The following is a 17,668-nucleotide window of genomic DNA, read 5'->3' on the forward strand; positions in this document are numbered from 1 at the left end:
GGCTCCCAAGAGCCACAACAAACTGTTGTGCCAGCTCACCACGTGCTGGATGCTATTGCTGAGACCTCAGCATGGACAGAGCCGAGCCTTGACAGAGCTCAGCCTTTGCTGCTGATAGCAGACAGACACCTCCAGGACATCAACCAGTCCATCCTCCCTTGGTAGTGCTTTAGGGCAAGAATCCTTCTTGGAAAAGTTCTAAGCTTTGGATTGGAGGTAAAATACAGACATAATGATCTTATGTAATACTCTTGATGAAATTTAAGGGGATATCCTAAATAGAATTTAAATATTTGTCATAATTTTGTTCATGTCCTGTTTTTCTGTTGTTGAGGCTGGAATTTATCCAGCTCAGCAGAGCTAGCTTAGACTGTGAGTAGACTAAACAAGTGCTTCCTTATATTATGTGGTATTATTTATTCACAGGAAGAGCACTTGAACAGGGCTGAACTCTTGTTTTATCTGTCAAGCATTCTGGAAACAAAAGGGCAGAACCTGCACTAGTCTCAGCGTGGCAAGAAGAGCCAGCTAATAATGATTAAAATTGAATAGTAACATGGCTCCATGCTAAAAAAACAATTTTACTTACCACCTTGTTGTAACTGGAAATCTTCACAAACCCTCTTTGGGATGTAGACTATTCCTGCTTTTGGAGGCTTCAGTCAGCAGTACCAAAGGGCTGAGCTGTCTCACACCACACCAGAGGTGTAAATGGAAGAGCATGCTCCCTATGCCTCCGTGCCCTGTTGTGTAAATTACATGGTCAGGACTCTATTGAAGTATAAACTGAGCTTGTGCAAAGCATTTTTTATGTTACCCTCTTTCACCTTTGAGTGACTACATACAGATTCCACCATGTGAGAAGGCATTTCCATGTCGTTCCTCCCAGCAACCAAAAAAGGCCACGGGACACAGAATTGCTGCTCTCTGCCCTTTCTTTTCAGGGTGAAGATGCATCCTTCCAGAGTTCTTTAAGTATGCACGATTGCATACACTTAAGACTTCATAATTTTGCTCCCTTGTGCAGCAGTTCATTCACAGAGTCTTTCATTTTGAAAGATCACTTAAATCTCATGGTTTCTGTAAGATCAGTGGAGCAAGAGCAGTTCTGATCAGATCTGGCAGCACCCTTGCAATAGCAAGGTGCAATAGCAAGCATCAGGAAGTAATGTGCCTTTCTCACCCTGATCAAACACTACCTCCTGCCTACAAAGGGGTGAAGATTCTAAACCCCAAACTTTGTAGTAAGGCCTAGTCCTCACAGGCATCTTGGAGCTACAGTTTCTGGTGAGCTCTCATTCATTGCAGTAGTTCTGGAACAAATTACACCAGTAGTGTTCAGACAGTGTTCTTTTCTGCCACATACACCTCAGTAGGCTCGTGTGAGCATGTCTGGGTATATATCACCTGCTTCACAGGTAACTTTAACTAAGAGCATGAATTAGTGTCAGAACTGCTCTGTCAACATCTTTTAAACAGATTCAAATGAAAACTCCTTCCCACTCTTGTGAGAGGTATTTCAAAGTAATATGCAAACCCCTGTGGTCTATGGGACACTGATGATCCCTGAAGCAGCTTATAGTGTCACTGCAAGATTATATTACAAATGCTCACACTCCTAACGAACATCCAGAACTTCCTGAGAAACTAAACACAGAAAGCACACTGTGTCCAGCAGAAAGCGTGCTGGCCACGGTGATCAAAGAGAGCTGCTGAGTGCCTGCCAAACATCCAGCATCTTCAAGAGGTGGTAAAAGATCCAGACACTTGCAGTGAAACATCAGTGACTTTTTACATTTGCTGACTGTCAAAGTACTTCAGCTTCTGCGTTTCCAAATCCTTGGAAGAACTATGGTCTATATCGTGTTTTAGATTCAGCATCAGCCATGGTAAGAAGTGCAGGAAGTACTGAGTTCTGTTGCACGCATGCTTGGTGCTCGATCTGGCATCTCTGTAAGGGGCTGAACTTTGGCACGAGCCACTGGAACTATAGAAGTGCAGCACACAATGTGGTGCTCGATCTGGCATCGCTGTAAGGGGCTGAGCTTTGGCACGAGCCACTGGAACTATAGAAGTGCAGCACACAACCAAGACAGACGTGGAAATCTACTTTCAGGAAGGCCTTTGTGACAGCTGACACACGCTGCTCAGATGCGATCTTCTTGTCCAGCTTCTGTGCTGATGAGCTCCTGGATGGAAACCAAACAGTGACTTCTCTGTGTATGTCTTGAGTTTCTGGCTCCCAGTTTGAGCCCTGATTTTTCCAGAAGGTTAATCTGCAGCTTGGCTGTATGCTTGGCTGTATCTGTATACTCTTGTGAAACAACAGGACTTGCAATAAGGTAATTTTCATAGATAAAATCAGCCAGGCCATAAAAACATCTTGTTTGCTGCAACAACCTTGTTACAAAAATAAACCGTATGAAACATCCAGTTCCTGATATCCTTCTCTCTCCAAAGTTCTAAATGATTCCTAGCAGACAATAGGAAGACATTGCAGCCTCCAGGAACTAATATTAATGGGGTCCTTTTCAGTCCACAGATCAGCAAAGGAAAGCTCTGACACGTGAGAGGGACAGAACTGCTCTGGCTTTTCTGTCCTGGGTACAAAAACAAGGCTGTTCACATCATACCATTGGCCAAATGACCTCCACACTACAGCTCAACATTGCCCACACAGTTTGTTTCTTTTGGGACACAACTGCATGTAGGAGAACTGAGGATGCTACAGTACTTTCATCCCTAGAAGCACGAGAAACCCAAAGAGACCAGGTCTTGAGGTCCCCCTTCTAAGGAGGACTTGCTTTGTGGGAGAGGTCCTACCAGCAGACCTGTGCTCCATTTCAGCCCCTATCATTCTACAATGGCTTCTCAATACAGCCTGCTGTACGTGTAGCTACTAACTATTTCTGTAAGTACAGAATGTATAAACTGCAGCTAGTAAATACTGTATGACGTACAGATCCTAAAATAGCAGGCACGACAGGGCTGCAAGGATTCACAACAGATGAGGGCAAGACACGCAGAGGAAGTGCAACAGATCCAACCTGGTACATGATGGGCTGCAAAGCAACTCCACAGAGTCTGCCCTTCTCCACACAGCCTCTGCTTGGCTTTGCCTTTCCCATATGTGCTGCAGTAGATGCCTACATGTTTCAATACTTCAATTAATTACCAGCTTGTCAAGTTCAGGTACTATTTTACCTTACTCAAATAGTTTATTTAAAAATATATATATAATATTCTCCAATTCAGAAAAGGATAGAACTTCCCACAACGTAACATTTTTTTATATATAAAATATTTATGCATTCAGTGAATGGAAACAGTTTTACTGTATACATTTTTAATGTTGTACTCTACGCAAATCTGCTTGACCTAAAAATATATCGTACTTCTGTAAATCCAAACAAGCAGGGAAAAAACACTGTAGCTGTGCGTTGGGTTATAATACCTAAAGAGAAATGATACGAAAGATTTAGGTCTGGATTTAAGAACCCACAAACAATGTTTTACTTTGCGAGTGCATAAATAGAAGACTGAATACATTCTGGCTCTGTTAAGCTGAACTGCAGTTACAAAATGCAAATATATTTATTCATTTTCAGTATTTCAGTGTTTCCAAGTCCACCATTCATGATAGTGTTAAATAAATCATGGTCCTATCCTTCCAAACATTTCAACACTCTTTAAAAAAAACAAAAACAAACAAACAAAATTTTAAAGTGAAATGTCCTCCTTCATTGAAGTGTTAGATCATATTTTAAATTACTGCACTCCCACACAATAGTTTATATATATATATATTTTAAATATATATATATATTTATATATATAAAGAGACCAAATAGGAGACTACATTTTTTACTGTCAATATGTTGAACATAGCATACTGCAGTTGTATAAAACATGCATTTTCTGGGATAATGATGAACGCATCATGAATGAGTCCACATAAACTCTATTTTTTGTACAACTCCCAAGTAAAAAAAAAAAAAAAAAAAAAGTCCAATTAAGTGCCTCTGAGGCCCTTTATTCCCAGCTATCAGTTCTCAAAACACACTACTGGAATATTCATCTATGCCTACAGCTATGTGCTAGAGAACCAGATTTAAAACTTTAAAATACATCTACAGTATGTATTACTTTTCTTTAAAGTTTGTGACACTTCTTGGGTGCTGTGCTGTGAAATGTAAAAAATAATCACAGATTCTCTCTTTTTTCTTCCAGAAATAAACACACATCTAGGAGAGTATGCAAAAACAAGGCAAAATGAAGTTTTCATAGCACTTAATGAGGGTTAATAATATAAGTCAATAACTATATTGAGGTTTGTAAGAAGGGCTGGATGAGCAGTTACATTTATAAGCACATGGTCTAGAAAGTCCATTCTTATCAGAAATTGTTTTTGTAACCAACACTTCTCCACCCTCAAAACCAGTCGATATACATTCAAAGTAAGTTGACATTGATATACCTACTAGTTGTAAAAATAGTGCACTATTTTTTCTGCCACAAAGCAAAATTGCATCCTAAGAGCTGGTAAACCTTTTTCCTTAAATACAGAGAATGGGCCAAAAAAACTAAAAAAAAAAAAAAATTAAATTAAGGCAATTAGACAGGTAAAACAGGACTGCCCATGATGACGCAGCTGAAACTAGCATATACTTTGAGCTAGCTGCTGAACACTGACATGCAGCTTTTGATAGACATGTATGAATGATATAAACTTCAACATTATGGCTTTATACAAGTGCATAGTTGCAACTGCAATAAGTAACGGTATCTGATTAATAAGCATAAAAAAATAAAGTGGAAAGATTTTTAAAACCCTCTTGCAGTATTACAGTACAATATATATACACAGTATAATGGTCACTTCTTACAGATGCAGTCTATATCACTATGATGGATCGTCCTCCTGTTCTCGCAGGCATGCTGGTGGCATCTTTATGAAAGCTGAAAAGTCACTTTCTTCAGTTTAAATATTCATTCCTCTCAATCCTTTTATGAAATGTAGTGTATATGTCTTGCTGAGAAAGCTTTTGTGGGACAGAATTTAAAAGGTTACCTATCATATCCTTTTACTATTTACCAGCCATTCCTCGTTTGATCAGTCACTCGGGGGAATACAGGAAAACCCTCAGAGATTAGTAATTTATATTGCAGCAAAAATGTAAACCTCTGATATATATAGCACAATCTCTCAGGAAAATATATATTTTTAATATATTTTGGGATATGTTTCAGTCTTGCTGTAACAGGAAGAAAATTATCACCTTGAGTTGCGTCTGCGTTCATGGAAAGCAGTTAGCTGGAAAAGAAGCAGAAAGTTTGGTCAGTACATACAGTGAATGAATGTGTGACAAGAACATATTTCCTCAGAATCCTCCTTTGAGATGACCTTATCAGTAAGCTTGGGAAAAAGTCGTTCCTTTGCATTCAACAGCATCATAGTACTTAAGTACAACCTTATGCATTATGAGCCCAAAACAATTAATCTCCCTTGTAATATACGAGGGTAAAGTCCAAGTACATTCACACTGTGTTTTTAAGGTAAGCCATGGGACAAATTAGATCAATAACACAGCTGCATCTTTTCTAAAGCAGTCAAAGAAACCGCACCACAGAAGCTGCAAAGCCTGTTTGTTTACATAGTTTTATAACAGCATTGTTAGGTACCCAAAAAGCACAGCACTGCAAAGGAAAGCCAAGTCAAATTCACTTCATAACACAGGTAGAAAAAGCAAAATGCAAAAATGTGATTTCATGTCTGCTAGCCATGGACACATCAATTCAGGTTAAAAGCTTAAGAAGAAAATTATCTGTAAATAGCAATTGTATTTTAGGTAAATTCCAACTGTTACAACCTCCCTTTTAGCCTTCAGTAATTGTTTGCAGAGGTTAGCAGCATTAGCACTACAGATGAACTACTACTCTGACAACAAGAGATACTTTCTTTTGGGGCAGGCAGACATGAATTTTGAGCAAAGATCTAAAATTAGAGAAATAAGAACACTGAAAAGGCAAAAACACCATTTTAATGAAAATGACTCCTCTAAAAAAATTTGACACCACGAAACAGAATCTCATTTTTACTGTGTAAAATCTCAAAATGAGATCTTGTACTTTTCTCGGCTTTGAGAAACAAAATCCAACATAGCATGCTGTATTCAAAGGCAAACAAATCCATTCCTCACTATTTGGATTTACCCCTTATACTTCTTCAGAAATCAAAAACATCGTCATCATCATCATCATCATCAATATCATCAACATCATCAAATGACCAATCCCAGTCTTTAAATGCCAGATCAAGTAATCTGCAACAGGAGGGTTTGATGTTTAATGTGTGTCACGTTCCTACAAGAAGCTTCAAAATTCCATTTATTATCACTATAACTTTTAAAACAACTATTTTAACATTGATGGGCTCCTTGCTCTGCCTGCTATGGAGTATGAACATTCAATTATTGTTCGGGGAGCCACAAATACTGTATTCAAAGGAGATTAATCACACAAACAATTAAATTCTACAGAACACTTACCGGATTGCTTGTTCTCCCCCAAAATTTCAGTAGGAAAGACTAACGCATACATTTCATAAAATTAGCTTTCTGTTTTGCTGCAGTTTTGTTGATCAACATACAGCTTTATGCTCACCCACCTTTCAGGTCTATGTCTTTTTAATAAAACTGAGTAATCTGGTTGTTGAATAGAACACCGAATAAAAGTGTCACTGAGCTCACAAATACAGTGGGATTTTGCCATTTATCCTAAATACAGTGAGATCACCCTAGACAGATGTCCTATAGCCTCATTATTTTTACTTAGGCTATGCCAAAAAAGAGGATGTATCAACTTGTTCTCTATGCATCACTGCCCATGCTCATACAGAATGGAGAGCATATTTCAGCAAATGAGTCATTTCACCTATTTTAGGCACTTATGCTGGGATGGGATGAATCATTGTCTAGAGGCATTCATCTTTCTGCTACTATAGAAGGATTTCAGATGAACATCTGAATTACTAACTTCTTAATGTACAGGAAATGAAACTCAATTTGGTTATTTTTCCAGTGAACTCAGGATTGAAGTCAGGATTACATGCCACCTATATGAGGCAGAGATAGAAACTCTAAAGAAAAAAGCTTTAGGACATTATAAATACAACATGCTACAGTGTTTAGTTCAGTTAATTGCATCCTTTAAACAAAGCAGATTTCAGGTTTCATTGGATTTTCAGTTTTTAAAGTTGTTACACTTAAATTAAACTTCCAAACGTCAGCCCAGGCCCTCTAGGGTTTTTTGTAGTTAGGTCTTGAAAAACTCCAACACCTCTCTGTGGCCTTCCAGTACTTCAAGGGAAGTCATAAACAGGAGGGAGAATGACTTTTCACATGGTCTGACTGTGATAGGGCTAGGGGGAACAGGGGAGATTTAGGTTAGATGTTAGGAGAAAATTCTTTGCTCAGAGGGCAGTGAGGCCCTGGCACAGCTGCCCAGAGAGCTGTGGGAGCCCCATCCCCACAGGCACTCAAGGGTGGGTTGGGTGGGCCCTGGGCAGCCTGAACTGATGGGGGCAGCCAGGCTATGGCAGGGGTTGGATGGGTGGGCTGTGAGGTCCCTTCTAACCCAAGCCATTCTATCATAAGGCTGGAACCCATCCAGCCCCAATAGCCATCTCTCTCAGAATGGCCAGGGTTTGAAGGGACCTCAAGGATCATGAATCTCCAACCCCCTGCCACATGCAGGGCTACCAACCTCCGCATTTAATACCAGACCAGGCTGCCCAGGGCCCCATCCAACCTGGCCTTGAACACCTCCAGGGACAGAGCATCCACAACGTTTCTGGGCAGCCTGTTCCAGCACCTCGCCACTCTCTCTGTAAAGAACTTCCCCCTGACATCCAACCTAAATCTTTCCTCCTTCAATTTAAAACCATTTCCCCTTGTCCTGCAGTTATCAGCCCTTTCAAAGAGTTGATTCCCCTCCTCTTTGTAGGCTCCCTTTAGGTACTGAAAGGCTGCAATGAGGTCACCCCGCAGCCTTCTTTTCTCCAGGCTGAACAAGCCCAGCTCCCTCCTCCTTTGTAGGAGAGGTGCTCCAGTCCCCTGATCATCTTTGTGGCTCTCCTCTGGACCCTCTCCAACAGCTCTCTGTCTTTCTTGTACTGGAAGCTCCAGACATGGACACAATACTCCAGATGGGGCCTCACAAGAGCAGAACAGAGGGGGACAATCATCTCCCTGTCCCTGCTGGCCACCCTTCTTCTGATGGAGCCCAGGATACTACTTGCCTTCCGAGCTGCAAGGGCACACTGCTGGCTCATGTTAAGCCTTTAACATGAGCTTTTAACATCGCTCTCCCTGACTGTCCTCACTGGGAAAAAGCTTTTGCTTGTCTCCAGCTGGAATCTCTCCAAAGGCCTAGTAGGCTTCCCAGAGCCAGCTCTCATCCAGGCTGAGCAAGCCCAGCTTACCCACCTTCTCTTCACATCGTAGGTACTCCAGCCTTGACCATTCTGGTGGTGTCTGCTGGACTTTCCACAGTTGGTAAAAGTTAAGGATATCTGCAGCAGTATCTCACCACATACTACAGGAGAACAGAGGGGTGATATCTCTTCCCTCAATCTGTTGCTCACCTCCAGCATGTCCCCAGCCACTCATTTAACTGGCAACAAGGTTTTCATTCTCAGTAATCTTCATAATGGAAAATGGAAAACTCATGGAAGCACCAGTCAGGTGTTAATTGGTTATAGCACCAACAGTGATTTTTAGGTACGTGGTTTGTAATTAAAAGTATTTACATCCATACAAATTTCCACAGGTTTGACAAACCTGCATTAAGGCTAGATGACCTCATGGAATTAGAATTTTCCACCTGTAACTTCTAAGCTGCCAGGTACATTTGAAAAGATAACTTGAAAAGTTTAACTACATCCACAAAATTGTTACACATCAATGTATCCATCCTCCTCCTTCCCCCATCACCATGAAATATGAACTATACAGATAGAAAAATATATGAATAGAAGGAAATGAAAAAAAAAAAAATCACCAGCTGAATGGAGGAGGATCACAATAAAAACAAGGGGAAGACTAGGTACTGTTATGAAAGCATTTAGTAAAACAAACATCATGAAGATAGAAATAAGGATGGTGTAACAAGAAAAAATTCTTTCTGAGCAATTAAGGATAGCTATGGAAAAAGAATCAGAATTTATTAAATGCCTTTTATACGTCAATAATAAGAAACAGAATAATGCTAACCAACCAGAATGTAGAAATACAGAAGCCTAGTTTTACTTGTCCTCCAGTCTGCATGAATAATGTTTCACTGATTTACGATTCAATCCAGTTACTGCTATTCTGGCTAGTTTTACACTAAGAATCCCTTCAGTAACCATTCCCTAAAAAGGAATAATTATATTTTTCACTTTCATGGATAGAATAATAATAAAAAAAAAACTTATATAAGGTCAGACTTTCTTTTTAAGTGTGTGAAGTAAATTATCAAAGATCTGATAACACGGAAATTAGGAGGGAAGTTACATTGCTTTGAGTGCTCTCACTATGCATTACCATACATTAAATTTTCCTTCACTTTTTTTTTAATATCCCAGTCTTCCCACATAAGCTGTTTTGTGATTACAATAGCATCACAATAGAATAGAGCATGCTTACACTGCATTCCCCATTGTAATTCTGGTGACTCACCCAACCCTGTTTTCAAGCAGCCAGCTCAGATATTCATGATAGTCTGACCACAGAAACAAAACCAAAACTATCACTCCAAAGGTGCAAAGGTGAAAAATAATAACAATAATAAAAAATAAGCCTTTGTTGAACTGTCCATTGCTGCTGTTATATGGCAACAAAGAAAAGAAAGGGAGATAGGTCAAAATTTACACAGGGTGTCAAAAACTGGAGATTAATACAATCAGGTATTAACTTCATAACCTTAACTGTTCTTTCCTCTTTAACAAACCCAGCAGTATTCTAGGTGATGAAAACAGCAAACTGAAAAAGTCCAGAATACTGCACAATCACTTAAATGCTACCTGCTAAAAGTTAACACTTCTATGGCTATAGCATAGGATTTTGCTTCTTGAAACCAATCCAATAATAGGAAACTGTTTTTTATAAACATTTATTTCCCACATGAGAGGAACATGACGATAAGACTACTCTTTTAGGAAACATGAGACATGAGCATTTCTGGGCTGAGTAAGGAGCTGAAATCAACTTTCCCACCCTTTGGCAAGTGTTTTAGCTATTTGACTAAATGGTGACCATCACTTCATGCCTACTTGCTCTCTTTCAAAAAGAATGAGTAACACTCAGATGGACGTCTACCAGTGCAGAAAATGGCACCACGCTGTGGAACCTGCATGGCCATAGATGCAAGAGAGAGATTCATCTGAATAACCTTTTGCTGTACATGTTGAAGAGCACTCTATGCTCCCTTTCTACTTTCTACTTTTTATTAGGATAACACAAATTCAATCTTACAAACAACTCTTCCAATATATGACTCTGTAAGCAGAGTTAGATGTAGATACATACATTTGGTCAGATGAATCACACTCTAACACAAAAATCCTCAGTGATGTTTCTAACATTAGAGTGGGGCAGGAATTCAAACACATTCCTCCAAACCACCCAGCAAGAAAGAAAAGACATGCATTCTTTTGCTATGTGTAAGCTCTTCTAGATTGCCTTTTGAAGGCGCCCGGTTCTCTCCAAGGTTCATTAGAATGACAAGTACTTAATGTCATAGCTTAACTTTTAATCAGGTACAGTTTTGTTTCCTTAAGAACCTCACAACCCTCTAAATGACTCTTCATATATCTAAGCCTCATTTTCCCTACCAGTTTCTAGTTCACAGGAACAGTAGTAATATATGTTATCAGTAATGGTAGGCTAAATAACAGATAGTGCAATGTCCTTTGAATGAGTAAACAAACATAATGATGTTTCTTATTACTTAAATGAGGTTTACAGAAGATGACATACTAGATTACATATCAGTGGTTGCCAACATTGTTGTCAACTACTGATATCAAGATATATCACATTAATTACAGTAAGATGTTTTGAACAATAAAATACATAGCAGCTCTTGTGTTACCTTGGTTTGTTTGGAGGAAGCTGTCGACTTGGTCGTCTGATGGACTGGTTTGGCTGTACCTTCATAGAAGTTCTGGGAGAAGATCTAGCAAAGGGGTCTGGTGCTGGAGGTTTCTTGGGTATTTTTTTCACCAGGCGGCTCACCCATTTTTGCTGTTCTTCTGTAGAATTAGCTAACAGTAGTAGATTCTTCGCCGTTGAAATATCATAATACACTGTAGTAAGAGTTTTTCAAATAAAAATTAATATTGTTATTTTTCTAAACATGTCCCCCACATCAAAAATTTCACTAAATATCATCCATTTCCTAAAACTCACTATCGCTTCACTCAGCAATGCTGCACAACAGTGTAAGCAGTCTTACAACAACCGTGCTCTACTATGCTTTCCTGTGTGATGCTGACAACACAGCAGGTATGAACCTATCCACACATATGGCGTTCACTCACAACAGTGAGCTGATCCTCTTGTAGACACCTTCAGAAAATTTGACAGCTACATACCCACTGAAGAAAAACCTACCTGTTTAAGTTTAGTTGGTGTCATAGACTAGGATCCTGTGATCCATTAGCATGCCTTGCGACTCCAACAACTATACACATATTCAAATATCTCCTAATTACCTTTGCAAGGTGCTATAATCTCTTCTTTTTTATCCATATGATCTTTGTGACATTTGATATGGCAACGGCGACATTCTAGAGCAGGAGGAGGTTTAAACATATGCCAAAGAGGCTTCATACAAGCTTCACAATTGGTTGGAAAGTGATAAAGAGTAGGTATAAACTCATGTCCTTTGTGACAAATATAATTTGACTTCTCTCCCATAGGCTCCACAGGAAATTCCTGCTCCTTTTTGCTCTCTCCTTCATTAGCATATAGAATCTAGAATTAAAGCAAAATAATCTCAGTACTCCTTTATGACAAACACATATTCAGAATAATTCCTGAATTACAAAAATCGAAGAATAACACTGGAATGAATATTTTCAACAATTTTGTAGTAAAAGCTTCAATTAGACAAAGTTAGGGAAATATTTTTGAAAATATGATATGCGATGTTTGTTACACTTTAAACAATACTTTATTATTGAATACCTGGAATATCCTTGGAATTTCCTTGGCATCTGCTCTGTACACATCAGTCTGGGTGACTGGTCGGACATGGAATAGTTTGCTGTAAGAAATTATTTCAATAAAGACAAAAAATTAATTTTATCAATATACAATCAATAATCCTGTCTTTCAGTCCTGCACATGGATTTCCAAGCCCTAAATAAACACAAGTCACAAATATATAGCTGTATTTATGAAAAAAATGATAGCAATAAAAAGCTGACTTTAGTGATTGCTGGGAGCTTTCTAACACAATCCTCTGTTCAGACTCCAACCTTCAAATAGCCAAAATCTGTATTTGTTAAGGAAATAAATTAATTATATAATCCACTTATAAGCATGCGTTGTAGTGAAAATGTACAAACACTGAAAACTATAGCCTCTCAGCTACAGATTTCCTAACATTTCTTGCTACACTGTGTGTGTGAGATACGTCTAGCTCAGCTGGTAGAAGCAGTTCCCTTATGCCAGTTCAGCGCTCTGTGTTGGCTAACAGACATCTAAACAGAGCTAACTACTAAAGTACACTCCAATTGGCACTGTGATAGACCACATCTTTCTAAAAGGCCTTTCTGACAAAGTCCACCTGCAAATCAGAAGAAGCAATCTTGCGTGATAATACTCACTCTATGTCTAATACCATATAGGGATTGGATTGTTCTTTATCTTGTTCGCTGTCATAGAACAGGATCTTCTTACTGCTTACAATTACATACTGTTAGGAGGCAAAAAAGGATAAAATGCACATTATAATCCAACTGATCACATTGAAGATGTCACAGCAATATTTTTCTACGGTATTATTAAATGGTAACTAAAAGTGTAATAGTAGTACTGTATCTTGACTCCATACTTTGTCAGTAAATTCACTGCACTATGAAATTTTACTAGCTGATGCATTAGTTTATATTGTCATATTAGTTGGTACTTAAATGTAAGCATCTGTGAGGAGATCAAAATGAAAGTAAGGGAGAGATTAACTCAAAAACTTTTAGTTTCTAATTTACAGACTTAATTTTCTCTCAGAGCAACAATAATTATCCTCTTAGGATGCTTATTTTACACTTGCGGCTCACAACTAATAGGCATCACACTCACAAAGATCAGAAAATCAGGTACCCATAAGACCTCAAATTTCTAGAACTTTATGCAGAATGAACTGAGCAAACTGATATAAAACTGCATAGGTTACTCTTTGGGTTAAGACCACCAAAGAGGCTACTGAAGCAATCAGCAAGTGAGGGTTGCACAGAGCAGATGCACAGTCGTTAGTTTTCTCCCTTAAACAAAGTATTTGTGAAAAGCGTGTTTCCAGTCTATAATGAGTTCTAGCTACATGATGCTGTTGAGAACATACAAATGTCTGAAGACTGTAAGCAGCTGTTTTCAACTCTGGCAGGACAAAAAAAATGCCTTAACAGAATTACAGGTTCAGAGAATGGCTTAGGTTGGAAAGGACTTCTGAAGTTCATCTGGTCCAATTCCTGTAACTCTCAGACATAGCTGTATAAGCTACTCTACTTTTTATGCTTTTATGCTATACATTTAAGTAATTACAAGAATATGTATTGAAGAATGTGAAAGTGCTGAAAATCTGCAGTGAAAATAAAATCCAAACTACACATGAAACAAGAAGAGATTTTAAAAAGAAAATTGTTGTATTATTATTGTTTACCTTTTTAACCCAACCAAATTTTTTAGTGTTATTTCGAACAGGTAGTGATAACCAGCCTTCCAATCTTGATTCTGGAAGAAAAACAAAACAAAGCAAAACAAAACATACAATGAAGAACATAAGTATTCACAAATCTTTTGACACTACTGTGCATTTAAAAATATGTACTGAAGATCAGTAAAAAAGTAACAGAGCAAAGCTGAGAACATATGACATCTTGCAAAATTTATCATAGTAAATTGTCAGAAATCAATTAGTGTATTCCCCCATACAGCAATAACAAACAATGTGATTACAATAAACTAGTAGGTATGAGGAAGAAGAGGAAGAGAAAACTTGCAGTAATACCACACGCATTCCCTTAATCATTATTATTGTTATTTCTAAAGACTTTTAAAAAAGTCTATCAACCTTTAAGACTTAGAAGAATGTTTTCTAAAGATATTAGTAGACCACACAACATTCAATTGTATATAAAAGACAAAACAGAGCAAAGTACCACCACCAATAAATCTATATCCTCTCTACTCGGGGTAAAAATTCAAAAGTTTTATATTCTAATTCTTATCTTTTTTTTGCACTATGAATTTCTCCATATTTCTAATTCTGCCTAAATCTCCTAGAATTTCTATTCCAGAGTAAGTAATTTTGGCTAAGCCCTAAATTACTTGCCTAAATTCAACTGCCTTTTCATACACTTGTGATGTTTAATACTACACCATCACAACAGTCAGATGCCCCATCCTGGAGGCATTCAAGGCCAGACTGGATGTGGCTCTGGGCAGCCTGGTCTGGTGGTTGGCGACCCTGCACATAGCAGGGGGGCTGAAACTAGGTGATCATTCTGGTCCTTTTCAACCCAGGTCATCCTGTGATTATATATTCTATGATACGATATGATTCTATGACATCTATCTACATCATTAACCCCTCAACTGTTGTTTGATGTACACATAGCAGTAGTATCCAAAAGCCTGCCAGGATCAAACTTCCCATGTGCTTGGTAACACGTAGAATCTTGTAGTCTTTGATACTATTTTTCACAGTACCCCTGTATATAAAAGTTTCTATCCAGTATGGGAAGGAATTTTCCCCTTCCCTCTCAGAGTTAAAAATTCTGAAGCAATTAATATTAACAACCATTAAACCATTACAGGACATGCCCCACAACTGCAAAAGCTATTTTCTTTCTCAAGAGATGGCAATGGCAGACTTGTGCCCACATTTAATGTAGGTTAACAAACAACGATTAGATATTTGTATAATTTCTGTTATTTCTACAGAGACTTGATGAATATTCCAAAATTTTCAGAGTATGTTTGTAAGCACCAGGAGGAAATAAAACCCCACAACATCCTATCTCCAATCTGCTGTTAGAAAATAGTCCTAGTTTAGACATGATTGTACTTCAGAACAAAACAAAACCATGCACATACCACAGCTACAGCTAACAAGGAAAAATTATATAAATACTTAGTGATTCTTTTAGCAGAGAATGAAATAGGCAGAAGCATTATGCTTTACTCTATTTTGAGGAAATAATGTCAGTACTCCAAAATAAGTTCTGCCTTTGATTCAAAGACATTCACAATTTAGAAGTGCCCCATGTAAAATACAGAAATATGAATGCAATTAGAAAATCCCATCTCTGACAGTAACACTAGGCAGAAATGTTATTCAAGACAATGTAGTCACATAGAAAGAGTACAGAACAAATAAAATAAAGTTCTGTTTTACCATATAATTTCATTGTATTCTTTATGCATCAGGAAAAACAAATTTAAATAAATTTTACTTGCCTTACCAAAAAAGAATTGAATAGAAGATTCAATGTAAGGGAAAAAAAAAAAGTTAACATTCAGAAGACTGAATTTCTATGACCAAGCAATGTATATTTAGAGTGTGAGGGCTGACATATCTCAACACTTCACTGAAACACAAAGATTTGACTTTCTGGTGTCTTAGGGTCATGCAGATAGCTGTACATACTTGGTAGAGTCTTCCTTAAGATCAAGACAATAAGGAATAAGGATTTATTCAATGCTTTAATAAAAATGGTGTTTTATAAATGGCAATGAGCATCTATAAACATTTAGATGAAACAAGCCAATTATTTCATGTAAATTTTTCATGTAATTACATTGCTTACTGCCATTTTTTTAAAGTAATGTATTAGTAAATGTTAGTTTTGAAATAGAAAAAAGAGAGCAATAAAGACAACACCGAGCACATCTCAGGGATGTCACCTGTGCTATCAACTTCTGTAGGGCTGTGAGAACAAGACAAAGGTTCTTCTTCTGAGTCAGAATCAGAATCGAGAAGCATGCGAGAACTGGAAGGCTTAGTGGCAATACTGACAGAGGTGGAAGAGTGCTTGTAGGTAAAAGACATGGATTCCATAGTGTGGGATTGAGTGATATGGACTAAACATAAAGAATAAAGGAGGAAAAAGGTAGAAAAGAAGTCAAAACAGAATCCCTAAAAAGAGTATTAGTTTTACATTTAATCACATAACATAATAATTGCAAATAGACCAGTATAATACAGGTGAAAAAAGGATTAGTCTCAGTGTCAGACAATACCATTTTTTAAAGAAACGTCTTTAAATAAATTTAAGAATGAAGTATGATTACTGATAGAAGTAGTTAGTGCATGGATAGTGAACTCTATCAAAGCATTGATCAGTGACAGAAACACATTAAGATAAAAAAACCCAGAAATATCAAATACATCAGTTTCCATGGTAAAACAGATTAAAAAAAACAATTCAAGTAGAAATATTAATATGAATAACATACCAGGGAATCCATCATCTGCCTCAGCATCTCCAGGTCCGCTGCCTATGCTACTGTTGTCTAGACCAATGTGTAATGACTGTAGTTGTGACCGAAGCTGTTCAATGTCACTGTCTTTGCTGTCCAGAGTCATCTGGAGTTCAATTCGTATCTGACTTTCTTCTGCTATTTGCTGTAAGGATAAAAGTAAAGGTTTCCTATTGTCACGATACTCAGCTACTCAAAGAAAATGTGAATATAAATTTATGAAGGCTTTGCAGTCAGTCTCAATATATGTGCTGCATCTTTCTTTCAATGGAGGAAATTCAGGAATAGAGACTCTATACACTACCTTAAAAGACCGAACGATTTCACTAAGTATTACAGAAAATGTTATCAATGTTTATACTTGTTAAGAGGATCTTACTGCCTGCATTTCATTGATTTCTTTCTGATACTTGATCATCATTTGTGTTAACTTCTCTCGTTCAGATTTCAGCTCCATATGCAGTTTCCTGTTTTCCTTTTCCTTCCGCCGTACATCGGTGTCAGCTCCACGTTTGACTGGACCCTTCCGATTCATGATCTCAGCCAATTTATTCACAGCCTTCCCAAGGAGGAAACAGAAGGAAAAAACAAACAAATAAATACAGAGCTATGCTGCAAAGAAATAGTCTTCTCCACTACCTGCGGTCAAGCATTTTTAATCTGTGAACTAAGATCTCTGCATATCTGGTAGTAGAAAGTTACTTGCATTAATCAAAACTGAATAAAGATAATGCTGCCATTTTCACTTTAAACAAATGTTTTTTTAGAAGACCTCTACTCATTTAAATGTTCTTCAGTTTCAATTAGCTAGTGGATTAAAATGCCACTTACTGTTAAAATTAGAATGACCATTTTATGGTAATTACAGAGGAACGTAAATCAAGTGAAAAATTCATTTGACAGAAATCAAGACTTATGTTGGT

General features: G+C 37.8%; 1 protein-coding gene across 2 annotated transcripts in view; it reads right to left on the reverse strand.

Moving 5' to 3' along the window:
- Window positions 1-1,732: 1,732 nt before the first annotated feature.
- Window positions 1,733-17,668, reverse strand: part of ROCK2 (Rho associated coiled-coil containing protein kinase 2) — a 98,663-nt gene continuing 82,727 nt past the window's right edge. The window contains exons 25-33 of one of the 2 annotated variants that reach the window (XM_090136369.1): window positions 17,125-17,304; window positions 16,722-16,890; window positions 16,170-16,346; window positions 13,924-13,994; window positions 12,875-12,963; window positions 12,231-12,309; window positions 11,756-12,017; window positions 11,134-11,347; window positions 5,323-6,323 (exon numbers count right to left, since the gene is read on the reverse strand). In XM_090136369.1, coding sequence (XP_089992495.1) covers window positions 6,227-6,323; window positions 11,134-11,347; window positions 11,756-12,017; window positions 12,231-12,309; window positions 12,875-12,963; window positions 13,924-13,994; window positions 16,170-16,346; window positions 16,722-16,890; window positions 17,125-17,304 — 1,338 coding nt within the window. In that variant the 3' untranslated portion in view covers window positions 5,323-6,226. The other variant, XM_031610715.2, reaches the window with a different exon arrangement.

The sequence above is a fragment of the Phasianus colchicus genome, chromosome 2 (assembly GCF_987193195.1).
Source record: "Phasianus colchicus chromosome 2, bPhaCol1.hap1.1, whole genome shotgun sequence".
Classification (NCBI taxonomy): Eukaryota; Metazoa; Chordata; class Aves; order Galliformes; family Phasianidae; genus Phasianus; species Phasianus colchicus.